Source organism: Manacus candei, unplaced genomic scaffold (assembly GCF_025592945.1).
Source record: "Manacus candei isolate 608988 ecotype Guabito, Panama unplaced genomic scaffold, ASM2559294v1 h1tg000002l, whole genome shotgun sequence".
Classification (NCBI taxonomy): domain Eukaryota; kingdom Metazoa; phylum Chordata; class Aves; order Passeriformes; family Pipridae; genus Manacus; species Manacus candei.
Window position 1 is genome coordinate 4,796,428 of NW_026138050.1, and position 14,140 is coordinate 4,810,567.

Consider the following 14,140-nt stretch of genomic DNA (forward strand, 5'->3'; position numbering starts at 1 on the left):
TCAACAACTGTTTGGTGCAAGTCTACAGCTCCCACCACCATTCATCTATTTCAGATAATCTGCCCCCACATGGTCCATTAAAACCCCCAGGATTTTGCCCGCTGCATTCTGATAACTGTTTGCCACTTAATCATTCATTTCTTTCTCTTCTCCTCTACTTTGGGCCCTCCTTCCTCCCTGGAAAAGCAGATAGGGAAGGTCTCCATGCTGCAGCAGATGGCACCTGGTTTCTCAGCAGCCCCTCTCACTCATCTCAGCATTTACCCACTCCAAAGCATCCCCATTTTGTTTGTAGATGCCCTCCACTCCCTTTTCATCCTTCAGAAACACATCCCCAGCCCTGCTCCACTCCCTTCTGACCACTCTTTTGGCTACCACTGCCTTTTTGACACATCTTCTGGGCTTTTCTCTGTCCCCTGCACTCCTCCTATGTTTTCCACAGAGACCTGTGCAGGGTCCAAACAAAACAAGAGTCAATCCCAATGGCATTTACTTCCATCCATTTTGAATTCCTGCAATGACAGAGAAATAAACACTGAAACTGCAGCTTCTCCGCCACAAAATGTGGTTTTGCCAAAGCTGTGTGTGATCCATCTGCCTGGGGGACAAAACATGGAATTTGTGAAGGCACTGCCTGGTGGGTCAGAAAAAGTCTCCCTCATTTGCTTAGCACATGGTTTGGGCAAGGCTGGGAGTACTTTGATACTGGCACAGTTTGATGACGAGAATCTGAGACAAAATTACAAACCCCTTCATTAGGTGAAAAGCACCAGCCCTGCTAACGCTCACTGGCATCTTAGCTGGCTGAGCACACTCTGCTCAAGGATGCCCAGCATTTCCCAAGATAAAGAAAGACATTTTGTTCAGAGTGATGGTACACTGTGCCTCCCTCTCATCTCGAGCTGCCTGGAAGCCAGCCAGGGACAGAGCAGGATGGTGAGCTGTGACCTCTGCATTTCTGTAGCAGAGTTTTGCCCATGGACCCACACAAGCCCCTGAGCTCTCCAAAGCGTACACACTTCTTGAATCAACACAGTTTTCATGCCAACGGCTTCCAGACCAACCTCATGGTAAGAAATGTCTGGATTGAGGCATTTCTTCATGGCTTTCGCTGCCAAATGCTGCAGTTCTGTATCCCAACACTCTCACTGAAGTCACTGCTCCTCCTGGAGACCTCCAAACCTCCTGTGGACACAGCTCACAGTGAGAAGCCCTCCAGAAAACAGATCTTCCCCTCCCCCTTCATGGGGGACAAAGAGAAGACAGTTTGAGTAGCTCACCAAAGGGCTCAGAGCGAACAATTAGCATCACTGATAATTAAATACATGCTCCTCGGCTCTGCCTTGTGTTTTGAGGAGGAGAACATGGTCCATTACACGAGTTCCTGGGTTTGTAACATCATTCACATCAGCCCCTGCAAGGGAAGCTCCTGCCACCCTGCATCCCTCTGCTGCCTGGGGGTCACCATCTCTCTCCGAATGCAATGGACCAGGTCCAAACCCACAGCCCACACGGCAATGACACCAACACCTGAAAAGCCAGAAATAAAAAGCAAGTCTTAAGGTATAAATGGTGAGCCCCACTTACTTGCCCCACTTCCCCTCTGGGGCAGTCTGTTAAAATTACTGCACCATTCTCCATTAGCACCTATGGTGTGACTCCCAGGTGTGTCCTGTGAAAGACTAAGAGTTGGACTCGATTCTTGTGGTGGTCCCTTTCAACTCATGATATTCTACGATTCTACAGAACATGTTTTAAATCACCTCCTTCCGTGAGGTTTTCCAGAGCCTTTGGCAGCAATTACTTTTCCACTCTGAGACAGCCTCACCTGCAGCACAGGTTGCACAAATAAAAGCTCCCGCTGAGCACAGGAACTGCACTGTGGGCTCGGGTTGTGCTTTGCTCATCGTCTCGCAGGGCATCGGTGACAGGAATTGCTGCTGACAGCGGGTGTAAGAGACGGACTCCTGCTGCCGCAGGAGCCTGGCCGGGGGGAGCGGCAGCGGCGTCTGTCAGAGCCCAGGAATACAAAATGGGTTTCAGATGGGCCGCTGCGGAGCGGCTCCCACAGCGCCTCGTACAGACACAGCAGAGAGAGGCTCGGCCAGACCCGCCGTCCTGCCGAGCATCCCCCCCATCCCAGCACGGGGCTCTGCAGCATCCCTCCCATCCCAGCACGGGGCTCTCCTGCGTCGCTCCCGCCTGGGAATGCGGTTCTCCTGCATAGCTCCCACCCCAGCACGGGGCTCTCCAGCATCGCTCCCGGCATGTCATGGCACTCTCCCACAGCTCCCAAGCCAAACGTCCCAGCTCCTGCAAGGACAAACCTCAGCCTGCACAGCCCGAGCTAGATTCCCCATCAGATTGAATCAAGGATAGAAGAGAAGAGCTGCATTATGCCAGCTCCAGACCCAGCGCCGCCCACCCTCCCCATCCCTTCCCCAAACAGCCAGGTACCAATGGCTTTATTAAATTCTGCTTTATTTTTCCCTGCTGCCCTTGCCTAGAGGGCTTACAAGCAAGACCAACGTGGGCAAGCCCTTAAATTCAAGCAACACGACTCGCTTATATGCCATCACACCCCACACCCTCCCTGGCACCGTTCTGCACCACAGCCCCGCAGTGCCCTGCCAAGTCACCGGCTTTCCCCCGTGGCCGCTGCAAAGGTCCAGCTTGTGTAAGAAGGAACAAACTGGCTTTTCTTCACCACCCTTTCAATGCTGCCATTCATCCCCTGCCCTCCATCCTCCCAGTGCCACCTTGAAGGATGCAAAACACACAGCCAAAGCACTTCATTTCATGTTATCCCAGGGCAAATGCTGTCCATGGGTAATGGATCTACAGTTTCGTCCCCATTAAGCTCAAGCGAATTAAAGGGTTAAGGCAAAAAATACAGAGATGCAAAGGTACCCATGTGTTAAGGACACTCCTACCCTGGCAAAGTCATGTCACTGCTCAAAAAGCAAAGAGTTCTGAGACTTGACAGCCCCTTCCTGGAGGATGCAGGGGCTGCAAAGCCAGGTCACATGAATCCCACTGTACCAGTGAATCCGGCATCTGACAGCGAGGGACGGAATCTGTTCAATGGTTGTGTAAAGACTTTGGCTCTGATGCTGAGCAAGCACTAAAGCTGGTTTTAGTTCTACCCAGCTGGAAACATCTTGGTCAAACCCCAGGTTATTTTTGCATCTGCACATCAGTTCTGCCTGGTTAGAGACTCCGTGCTGACTTTGGCCAAGTGGTCAACCCCAGGGAAAAGCAAGCCAGGAGGGGAACAGGACACAGCTTTGCAGGCTGAGCATGAAATGACAAAGCCAGGTTTATTCAGACACAAATAGGCAGCTTCAAAGCATTTTTCCACCCCTCATAAAATCAATACTAGTATCATAACCATCTACACTCCAAGATTTTTAGCCCTCTTCTGACTTCAGGCCAGCACGGATGCATTCTGCCTGCCATTATTTGTCAAATATCAAGTTCCAAATCCTTTAGGAAACCAGGGGGGAAGGAAGCATGGCTGGCTGAACTCTTTGTCCTTCTCCCCCCCACATACACACTTTCACATCATGAGAACAGAGCAAGAAACCCACAAAAAATGCACATTCCCAAAGCCAGAGGCTACATCCCAGTTCTGGCAACCCAGTGGTCTCACCACAAAGCTCAGCACAGCCTGGATCCCCTTTGACTTCTTAACAATACATTCACAGTGGTGGCAGGGTGGGGAAGGAGGGCTTCAAAAGCAAGGAGCAGCAAGGAACAAGCTATTTTGAATCCAGAAGCCAACCACTGCAAGATGCACTCTCCCCATCTGAGCTTTACTGCTCCTCCCGGGCAAGTGCTTTGAAGCGTGGCAATGGAAAACGAGGAAAGAGCCAACAGCACCCGGCACGCTGGATGGATACGAGTCTGCAAACACTAAAATGTCTAAGATGTCAGTAAAGGCTGGGCTTGGTGGGGTGAAAGAGGGAAAGCAGAGAACACAGAGCCCTCAGCGGCCTTACCCCATCTGTACATTCTCCTGACTGCAGCTTCCAGGAAGGCTGATGAAGCCATTGGGATGCAGGCAGCCTGCAGGCAGCCTCACACATTTGGACTTCAGCATGATGCAGTACATTAGTACATATTAGCACATAAATCTGGAATTTACCCACTTTATCCAGCTTTGGATGGAGAGAGAGAAGGCAGCGTTCAAAGGTGTCCACAGTTTCCTCTCTCTAGCCAGTGTCAGCAAGGGAAAGGAGGTTTTTTTACTTCTACTGCTGTTAAATCACAAAGCAGCCACGTGGAGATGATAGACTCCCACATCACATGCACCAGCTGCTGGGCAGGATTTGCAGCCATTTTGCACCTTTTCTGCCAATTTCACAACCAGGCCCTTGCTGCCAAAAATGATGGTAACACTCTGCAGCCCATTCCTCCTCTGCCCTGGATGACCGACAGCCAGGCCTTGAAAAGATGCTCCTGGGCTCTTGCCTGGGACGAGCCATGGCCATGAATCACAGGACAACTGTGGCTGAGGAGGCAGCAGCTGGTTTGCAGTGTCACCAGGGTACAGCAGCCAAGCCCTGGTCGGAGGGGCAGGAAGAGACAGGACCAGATGAAGAGGTGCAGGGGAAGCAGCTGGGAGGAAGTTTGCGCAGCATCTGCGCCACGGTCCCAGCCACCCACGTCTACTCATACTAAACATCAATTACATGGAAATTAAAAGAGGAAAAAATAAACACTCTGAAAAGACAAGAGATGAAAACATCCACGCTTTATCTTTGAAGAGTGAGATGAACCCACCCTGAAGAAATGTAAATGTAGCAGGAGTCAAGACACTCCTGGGATTACTCATTACAGGAGACGAGATTCTCTACATCTTTCTGTTTTGCAGCAATTAGCTGGTAACTGGGAAAAAAATTGAATAGATCAACACTTTTCTATTATTAGTTTTAAATAATGACTCAGAAACAGGCACTTCCTTTTTTCCCAAGCTGTAAGGAGCTAGGCACCAAGACCCTGATAATGGCTTCAGGCTCATTTAAACTGCAAATGTCTCTGCAGAAATTACAGGAGAGCAGTGCGAATACAATGAGAAACAAACCCTTTGTTTCAAGTGGAACTACCAGCAATTACCTTTCATTTACAGGTTAAAAAGCTTGATGCAGCATAATTGTTAGGAAGAGCATGCAGTGCCAAAAAGATGTATGTGTACAGAAATTGGGGAAGCGAGGAGAGACAGAAAAAGTCATGCCCACTTATGGCCTTGGAGAGGAACTGAGTAAAAGGCCAATATAAAGAATTCTGCCCAAAACACAGGGCTGCCTCCCAAGGCCTGACCGTGGACCTTAATCACCAATACCATCCACAGTGCAGGGAAATAAAGCATTTCAGCTCTGAAAGAGTTGCCTGCCTAATGTGCTAAGCAGACAGTTTTTGCAGAGCAATTCAGAAAGAAAAAGAGAAGCAGATTCAGCTGATGAGACACAAAAAGTCTCTCTAAAGGCATTAATTTCCTTTGGGAAGCAGCCCACATGCTCCTGGCACAGTGGAAACCATCACTCCTGCAGCAGGTCCCAGCAAGGCAGATGATCAAATCTGCACCAGTCACTTGGAATCAGCAGAAAGGCGGTGGATGAGGACGCAGTGTCACGAGCGAGAGCTGGCACGCTGAAAACAAACGAACTTGGAGTTCACCTTGACACCTGCTTATTGAAAGAAACCTTTTGGATCTTCTTCCAGGGATAAGCATCTGCATCCCTGCCACGTTCCCTTAAAGCATGCACAGGAATGAGGACACAGCAGAGCTCTCGAGGGACCTGCAGTGCACACAGCAGTGACCAGGACAGCTGGGCCATCCAAGAGCACACTCTGCCCCTCCTGCCTGGTCACAACCCCCAAAAACGTCAGGCACCATCCTGCAACAGGACATGTCAAGGGAGATGCTCCACACTAGCAAGGTATACAAGGGCTGAACCTCAGCTTTTTGGACAGTAGAGTCCCACACTGCTTTCCCAAAAGGTGAGGCAGTGCAGAGGTGCTGTGTTGGCCACCTGCACGTCCCGAAGCACCTCACAGGCTCGGTGTCACTGCTCCCAACGCCATTTCCTTCCCGTGACCCTGGCATCAGGCTCACCAGCTGTGAGCAGCACACGTCACCGGAGCCCTGGCGCTCTTCCAGGACTGTTTGGCAGAGTCAGGCACTGACCCATCCCATCTGCCTTGAGCCAGCTCGGAGCTGACCACCAGCAGACCTGGCTGGTGAAGGCACCACCAACATCCCAGCTTCCAGAGAGATCTGAGTGCTCTGCAAACCTCAGACCTCCAAAACAGCAGCCCTGAGACAACACACAGAGGCAGGTGTATAATTTCTTGGGGGTTTCTTTTACTGGTTTTTTTTTTTATTCCTTCCCTTCCTTTGCCACGACACACGCTTTGTATTAAATATCTTAAATATATTAATTTTTAAAAAGTATTAATAAAAAGCTACTGAAGGACACAGTTGGCAGAGTGACCAAGGGCAGCGACCCATTGCAAAATATGGGGACATTTTAAAAAACAGAAGACCAATGATAACCGAAAAAATGGCATTTTTTGCATATGCACAGCTGGCTGGAATACCCTGGATTCTGACATTATTGCAAAAATGGAAGGGGAAGCAGTAGAAAAAATATATTCCGTTGTACCAACCTGTATGGGGAAGGGAGTTAAGAGCAAAAATGAGGAGGCTTTAAACATTTTTGGTATTTCAGATGTTCCCTCCCACACCCACTGCCCAATCACTTTTAGTCTTTAAGCAAGTTTTCTGGCTTGGGGTAGCCAAAGAGTACAAAATCTGCTTCGTAAAGCTTGTAGAGCTGCTGCCTCCAAGCCAGTGGGATTTTGGCAAACCAGTTATCTTCCCAGCTGCTGGCAGTCCTGTTCCTGTAGCTGGGTGGGAAGCGAAGTAGCCTGTCCACTTTGAGGAGCTGCAATAAATAAGCAGCATCCTCATCCAGCGTCTCCAGCTTTCCAATGAAATCATAGTCTATCTGGCACGGGTGGCACAGGCGGTAAATCTGCCTCCAGTGCTCATTGAAGGGGGTCATCTTCTCTGTCCTGGGATCCAGTAAGTACTGGATGAAGTCAGAAAAGGAGACTTTGAGGCCTGCCCCGAAGGCCTCGCTAACGGAGGTGGGGAGGTTGGTGTGGTTGGAGTAGAGCTTTAACATGGGGATGGCGAAACGCCGGTAGAACTCCTCGTTCTCCAGCTCAAATTTGCTGCGGAAGGCGGAGATGAGGCGGACAAAAGGGTCCCGCACAAAGAGGAACTTGGTGTACTTCTTCAGCTTGATCTTCATGAGGTGCCGGGAGAACTTCCCGTAGCGGCGCCAGAATTTGTTGAAGGTCAGGTGGGTGCTGGTGTTGTGGACGTGTTCCCGGGGGATGTCCAGAGGGTTCCGGTACGGGACGCCCTGGTCCAGGAGGCTCTCACTGAGCACAATCATCACTCGTTTCCAGTTGGTACAGGCCACCTTGGGCACGTAGCAGTAGATGATGCCGTGGCGGTCATCCACGATCAGGTGGTTGAGCTCGTAGTTTGGGATGTCATCAAAGGAGCGCTCCTTGGTGGGAAAGGTGAAGCTGGAATTGGCACAAAACTCCCGCAGCGTTCTCTGCCTCTCCACCTGCAGCTTCTCTTGGTCCAGGCTGTTCCTGTCCTTGTGCGTAGACCAGTCATAGCCCCGCACCTTCTCCTCCAAGTTACTCACCACAGGCTTGTTGGAGCCCTGGACAAGGAGCTGCTCTGTCTTTCGGGGGGTAGAGTTGTTCTGTCTCAGGCTCGAACTAAGAAGCTTTGCCAAAAATTCATCTACATCTGGCAAGGCTTCCCAGTCTTCACCTGCCGTGATACCGGGGATGGCTCCTGGGGAACGAGGCCTGGAGAAGGACGTGTGCAGGTAGAAGTGAGCTGTCCCCACGTTGTCCCAGTACACAATGATCAGAAGGATCATGAAGATGGAGACCAGCACCACAGAGAGACGGAGGAGCCGTGCTTTGGTCATCCTGACACCTACTGTGGTAGCTGACTTTCACCTGGATTCACCTCTGACTCACAGAGTGAGGCTTGGGATCCAGCATTGTGCTGCGGAGCAGGATCCTGGAAAGGCATGAGAAAAAAAAGTCAGTTGAGCCCTTAATCCCTCTGGTTTGGAGAGAACGACCTGGCACAATCAAGACTTGTTGTGGGGCCAGCCATGCCCATTTTCACACAGGGAGAACTCTGAGAGTACCCAGAGAGACCCTGTGGAGAAAAGTTGACTGGCCAAAAGGAGGCACAGTGTGTTGCAATTTTATCAGTTTCATAGCAATTGTGGCTTTTTATCAATCTCAAGCTTCTGGAATCACATGATTTCAAGAAAAGCTCTGTTTTAATTTAAAAAAATAAATAAAATACAATGATTTCAGGCCTAGAGCTCACAGAAGCAAGTTTAGAGTATTAAAATATACAACCGTATACAGGAAGCATGCAGAGCCAACCACCCCCTTGAATTTTACACATATCTAACACACAAGAAAAAAAGAAGGCTTAATCCATGATTTTAAATTGTGATATCACAATGTGGTCTTATCTCCCCGTGAAGGTGCTCTGTGCTGAAAACAAATTCTTCATTGGAGTCGTAAACACAGGACTGAAGATGCCACTGCCTCAGTGCCTAAAGCAAGTCCCTGCTGAGAGAACATCACTGACCTGAACACACCATCTTATCTACTCTGTGTAGATAAGTGTGAAGGCACCCAGTAGATGTTCCCTCCACAACCTTTCTTGATAGCTACTTCATTTTGTCAGGAACAGAGATTACACAAAGAGTTTTCTTACAAAAACCCCCAAAGGGACACAGCCCTGATAAGAGCCACTCATCAATAAAAATCTAAAGGAGTAATTACTTTTAACTGAATGATTTCTGAGATTAAGGATGCTCTGGTAAATCTGTGTTCGTGTTCAGACACTTGACTCGGGACCTCTTTTCCTCGTTTAATTAATCACTAAACTCTTGATCACCAAAGACAGTCATGAAATCACTGTTAAAAGGGCACCTCAGATCATCTGTTCTAGAAGGTGCAGCAGGTTTGGTTTTTTTACTTCAACCAGTCCCATCTTTTCACTGCTACCTTGCTTTCCACGTTGTCTCCCAGCCCCTTTCCACCAGCAAGATGCTCAAGGGAGATCCATCTCCCCACCCTGCTGCATGTTTTGTGGTCCAAGGCTGCATGCAGAGGCAGGCTGGCAAACCAGCCTTGTTCTCTCCCTCAGCCATCAAGGAGCCGGTGCCTCCAGCCAGGGAAGAACAACATAGCAAAGTGAGGAGCTAAAAGTAATCACTCCAATGTCCTCCTCCCCTCTAAGCACAGTCCAGGTCCTGATTGTAAACACAGAACAGCACCTACAGATAGAAAACAAGAACTGGCCTTTCTGCAGCCATCCCAAATCTTTCCAATGACTTCAGAACAAACCCTGCAAACAGCAGCTCTGAAAAACAAAGCCACTTCAGGACAAGCTGCCCTGAAAAACTTTTCAAAATGAAGGCTGGGTCTCCAAAACACAGAGGTTGCTCCCCAGCCAATTCACATCACCCCTAAACAACACCAACCCCACCCTGCAGAGAGATACAGAAGACCTCGAGTTCAGATATGCAGAAGTGCTGAGCTCTGTCATTCCCAAGGAAAAGGTGCTCAGCACAGCCTTGCAGCAAATGACCTGGTAAGGAGCCCCCTGCGTGGCTGTGCTTGTGTCTCAGGGGTGCCAGATTTTAACAACCAAAAAGTCCAGGTTTGAAATATTAGACAAGAATTTAGTTACAAACAGGAACAATACCAGATATTGTTGCATGTTGAAGCATTAGGTCAGCTTGTCCCAAAAGACAGAAAACACAGATCTGAAGGCTTAGGGTTTCTCCACCCTGGTGTATTTATTTACAATCTGGAACTAGGGAGAGCCAGAATTTCAGCAGAGCCATGGCCCAACACATAACTTTGCACTGCAACACCAAAAAGTGCCTTTTCTGGAACCAGGCTCTTATTCTGCCTGTGAAGAGGAGCTGGAGGAACTGCAGACATAAGGTTTTACAGTCTGCAGAGCAAGAAGCAGGTATTACTCAGCAGTAATTCTCTACGTTTAGCTAGTCAAGACTGAGGATGGAGCAGACCTAAGAAGAAACACCCAGAGAGATGAGCATGGAGCTAAAGAAGGGCCAAATTACATATGTGCGTCAGCACTTCAAGCCAAGCATCTCCGTCCAGCAGCAGAAGATAATGGAGGGACGCTGCCAAGCCTTCTGCTTGGCACACTCCTGGGTTTGCATTTTGCCCAAATCTGTCCTTGCTTTCGAGCCCATTTAGCTGCTCAGGGCAGGGACTGCTTCCCACTCTGGATGAATAGGGTGCCCACTGCGCACATAATCCCAGCACGCTGTGTTTCCAACGCTGCTTGAGACCTCTAGGCTGGTTGGAATGCAGCAAGCCTGGAAAGCTGCACGGAGCATCCTTTTCTGCTATCCCTACACCCAGCAGGTTCCACAGCCCCAGGCAGCACAGCAGCTTGCTGACATTCCTGCAAAGCTGTCCCAGCCCAGGCGTGGACAGATCGCCCTCTTGGCAGCAGTGACAGGAGCAAACGGGACATTGTGTGTGGCACACACATTCCTGGGGCAAAGGGAAGGAGGGCTCTTCCTCAAAGCCACCATCATAATGCAGCTTTACTGAGAGCACCCCAAGGGCTCTAGCCTGCTTTCCAGGACATGCACACAGGCCTGCCAGAGAGTTTGGCTTTTCCAAGACACACAGCAGTGAGCAGCAAAGGGCTCCACTTCTATTAACTCTACCAGTGCCAGAGAGGAGCCCTGGAAAAGAGCAGTAAAACAGCTTAATTCCCCCTCGGGAGGAAAACACTGCAGAAAACAGAGTTACTCTATTGACTACGATACATCCTCTTCCTGAGCACTTCATAAAGGATGCCAAACTGAAAGGACAAATTACAGGTCTCTGTGCACATAAGATGGAACATGTCTCTGTCTTCCCCTTGCCAGAATCAAAAGGAGAAGTCTCCAGAAAGAGCCAAGAATTTACATTCAAGTTCAACCCAAAGTCACCAGCCAACAGGAACGTGCACCCGGATCCACACAAAGCTGCCTCTGTGACACGACGCTGGCAAACTGGGAAGTGGACCAAGTGCTATAATCATCCTACAGAGTCCCCTGAGCAGCCAGCCCATGACCAGCTCCAACCTGAACCTGGTCTGGCTATGAACCAAAGAGTCTTCTCCCGAGCTCGAGCCAGACTCTGAGGTCACTGTTCCCATTCTCTCCTATCACAACCTGCCGTTTCAAACAATCACCTTTCAAACTTGCATTTAACACCAGAAAGGAGGGATGTGTCCCCAGCACTCTTATTGCAAAAGCTATTGCAGATGCAACTCCTCGGAGATTTGGAAACCTTATTTCCACTTCACAGCCCGATTGTAACTGTTTATTCTCAGGGCAGATAACAGCTTAAGTAATTTGTGTCTCTTTTTTCCTCTCTTCTTGGCTTTGTGCAAGGACTACATTCTTTCACAGCCTCACCGCAAACGGAAGTAACTCCATCTCACTTGCAGGAGCAGTAGGGCCTACAGAAAATAAAGTAGCTTACACAAAGCCATGCACCAGAGACAAGGGGCAATAACCCCTCTCTGTGAACAGGTATGGTTTTGAAATGAGTGTGCCTCCAAAGGCTTGGGTGCAGATCTCATCTCTTTGTATTTCCCCAGGCTTGTCCCTCTCCCACAGTTTCCCCCCAGGGAAGCACGTGGCACACGTCAGGCACTAAGTACCAGCTCACCTCCTCCAGCACCCACTCGTCCTAGCAGGTAAAGATATAGGATTTCAGGTAGCTTGCTTGGGCTTTACCTCCTTCTGAAGACAGAAAGAAGTGGAATAAGAAATTTTAAAAACATACAATCCCCCCCCAAAAAAAAAAATTCAAATGGATATTTTCCCTTGGAGCACCTGAATTTACCAGCAATCACTGGACCTGTGCAGCCTTCTATACCCCATACCACTGCACACACCTGGCACCAGTTGCACTTAGGGAATCATCAGCCTCTAGAGACACGGAACCAAGTTAATCTCCTAAAGGTGCAGGAGAACAAGCTACCACCAACCAAAGCAGACAGACTATACCAAGAAGCAAATTTCATATGCTTAGCCATCGCTCACCTCATTGCTTCTCCCCAGCTTCCCAAAAGTCTAGCACTCTTTGCATAGCAGGGTGGTTTTAACCCATGGTTACATTAGTACTACTGCACAGCATAAGCAAAAAATAGGAATTGCATTGCATGTTTCACCCTGGACCCCGAACATTCTAATCTACAGTCATGGCAGCTGTAGATTGCTGCCCATTGCTGCCAAAAAAGCCTGGTTTGTACAGGTTTAGTAGTGCCAGTTGCCTCTTTTTTAATGCCCGTACTTGGAAGCTGTCACAATAACAGTGTGTCTAAAATTTCCAGTAGGAAACTCCCAAAACACAGCATGTCCTGCGTATCCACTACTTTTATCACAAACTTCCAGCACACGCATCTTCCCCGCCCTTACAAACGCAGGAAGCGCCTCCGGCAGCCCCGGTGCTGCAGCCCGGGCCAGCAACACGCCGGGATGCTCGTTGTGTGCCAACAGGGGGGCCAGAAACCAGCCCCCGACACCCGCACTGCCCGCGACCACCTCGCAAACACCTGATTCAGGCATAGTTTGCAGCCTGAGCTCGGCGGTGAAGTTTTGCGCGTGGAGTTCAGGCGGGATTAGCGGCGTTTTCCGCCGGATCTCCTGGAGCAGCGCTGAGAGCCGGGCTCTGCGCTCGGGAGGCGGCCGAGTCCCGGGATGGCTCTCGGTCGCGGCACCGGCTGCAGAGCACCGGGCAGAGCTGCTGCTTCCAGCCTCAGGCCCAGCACCAGAATCATTAAGGTTGGAAAAGACCTGTAAGATCATCAAGACCAACCCATTCACCAAACACTGTCAGCCCCGCCACCAAACCGCGACCCTCAGCGCCACATCCACGTCTGCCTCCAAGGGGACGGTGTGACCACCAGCTCCCCGGGGCAGCTCCTTCCCTGCCTCAGCTTGAGGCCGTTCCATCTCGTTCTACCTCTCGTCACCCGGGAGAAAAGACCGACGCCCACCTGCCCACAGCCTCCTCCCAGGCAGGGAGCGACAAAGTCCCCCCTGCGCCCCCTCTCCCCCCAGCTGAGCCCCCCTGCTCGCCGGGGAATGTCCATCCCGGCGGCACCGCGGGGAAGGTGAAGGAGAAGCGGAGCCGCCCCGCAGAGCCCCGCGCACGATGCCCCGTGTCCCGCCGGAGCCGAGCCCTACCTGGCACCGGGCAGAGCGCAGGGACGGGGAGGGGGGGACACCGCGCCGCGCCTCATAACCGGGGCTGGCCCGGCCCCGGGGCGGCACCGCCTCACCGCGCCCCGCCCGGCCCCGCAGGCACCGAGCGGCCGCGGCCCCGCGCTCACCTCCCGCCGGGGAGCCTTCGCCTCCCTCCTCCTCCTCCTTCTCTTCCTCCTCCTCCTCCCGCTCCTGCTCCGCCCGCCCCGGTCCCGGCGCCGCCGCCTCTCGCGAGACGCCGGCGGGGGGGCTCCCCGCGGGGCCGCGCAGGCGCCGCTCCGCCCGCCGGGGGCGGCCCGGCCCCGCTCCCGGCCCCGCGGTGTGGGACACTGAGGGAGCGGGACACGGGGGGAGCGGGACACCCGGGGACGTCCCTCGGGGCCCCCCGCGCTGGGGAGGCGCCGCCGTACGGAAGAAAAAAAAAAAAATCGAAGTGTTTTCTTGTGCTTTCTCAGCGCAAGGAGAGGGTCCGACAAAGGGGGCGAGGGGTCGTGGAGCGTCTCTCTGGGAGCTGGGTTTGTTCAGCCTTCTGGTCCTTCGAGTCCTTGCGGGTTGTGGAGGGAGGCGTAGTTCCGGGCTTGGCTCAGGAACTGCTGGCACAGGTTTATCTTACACACAGTCTGTTTATTTTATCTGTGTGCTCTTTTTTTTCTTTATATCTTTGTTTATCCAGAAGAATCAGCCCTGGGAACAAGTGTTCCTGACCTAGTTCACCATCACACTTCTGCTTCCTCTTTCATAAGGAAAATGGGCTGCTTGCT

The 14,140-nt window shown here is 51.2% G+C and overlaps 1 protein-coding gene across 3 annotated transcripts; it reads right to left on the bottom strand.

Moving 5' to 3' along the window:
- Positions 1-6,345: 6,345 nt before the first annotated feature.
- On the bottom strand, positions 6,346-13,663 carry CHST12 (carbohydrate sulfotransferase 12). 3 transcript variants are annotated; one of them, XM_051777304.1, is made up of 2 exons: positions 13,508-13,663; positions 6,346-8,122 (listed from the first exon to the last, which is right to left on the bottom strand). In XM_051777304.1, the coding sequence occupies exon 2, from the start codon at positions 8,025-8,027 to the stop codon at positions 6,768-6,770; it is 1,260 nt and encodes a 419-aa protein (XP_051633264.1). In that variant the 5' UTR covers positions 8,028-8,122; positions 13,508-13,663; the 3' UTR covers positions 6,346-6,767. The 3 variants fall into 3 exon arrangements, with proteins under 3 accessions (XP_051633264.1, XP_051633258.1, XP_051633274.1); XM_051777298.1 differs by lacking the exon at positions 13,508-13,663 and adding an exon at positions 13,362-13,494; XM_051777314.1 differs by lacking the exon at positions 13,508-13,663 and adding an exon at positions 11,839-11,901.
- Positions 13,664-14,140: the final 477 nt, after the last annotated feature.

Coding starts and splice junctions, on each gene's coding strand:
- CHST12 (XM_051777304.1), bottom strand. CDS start 8,027: ATGACCAAAGCACGGCTCCTCCGTCTCTCTGTGGTGCTGGTCTCCATC.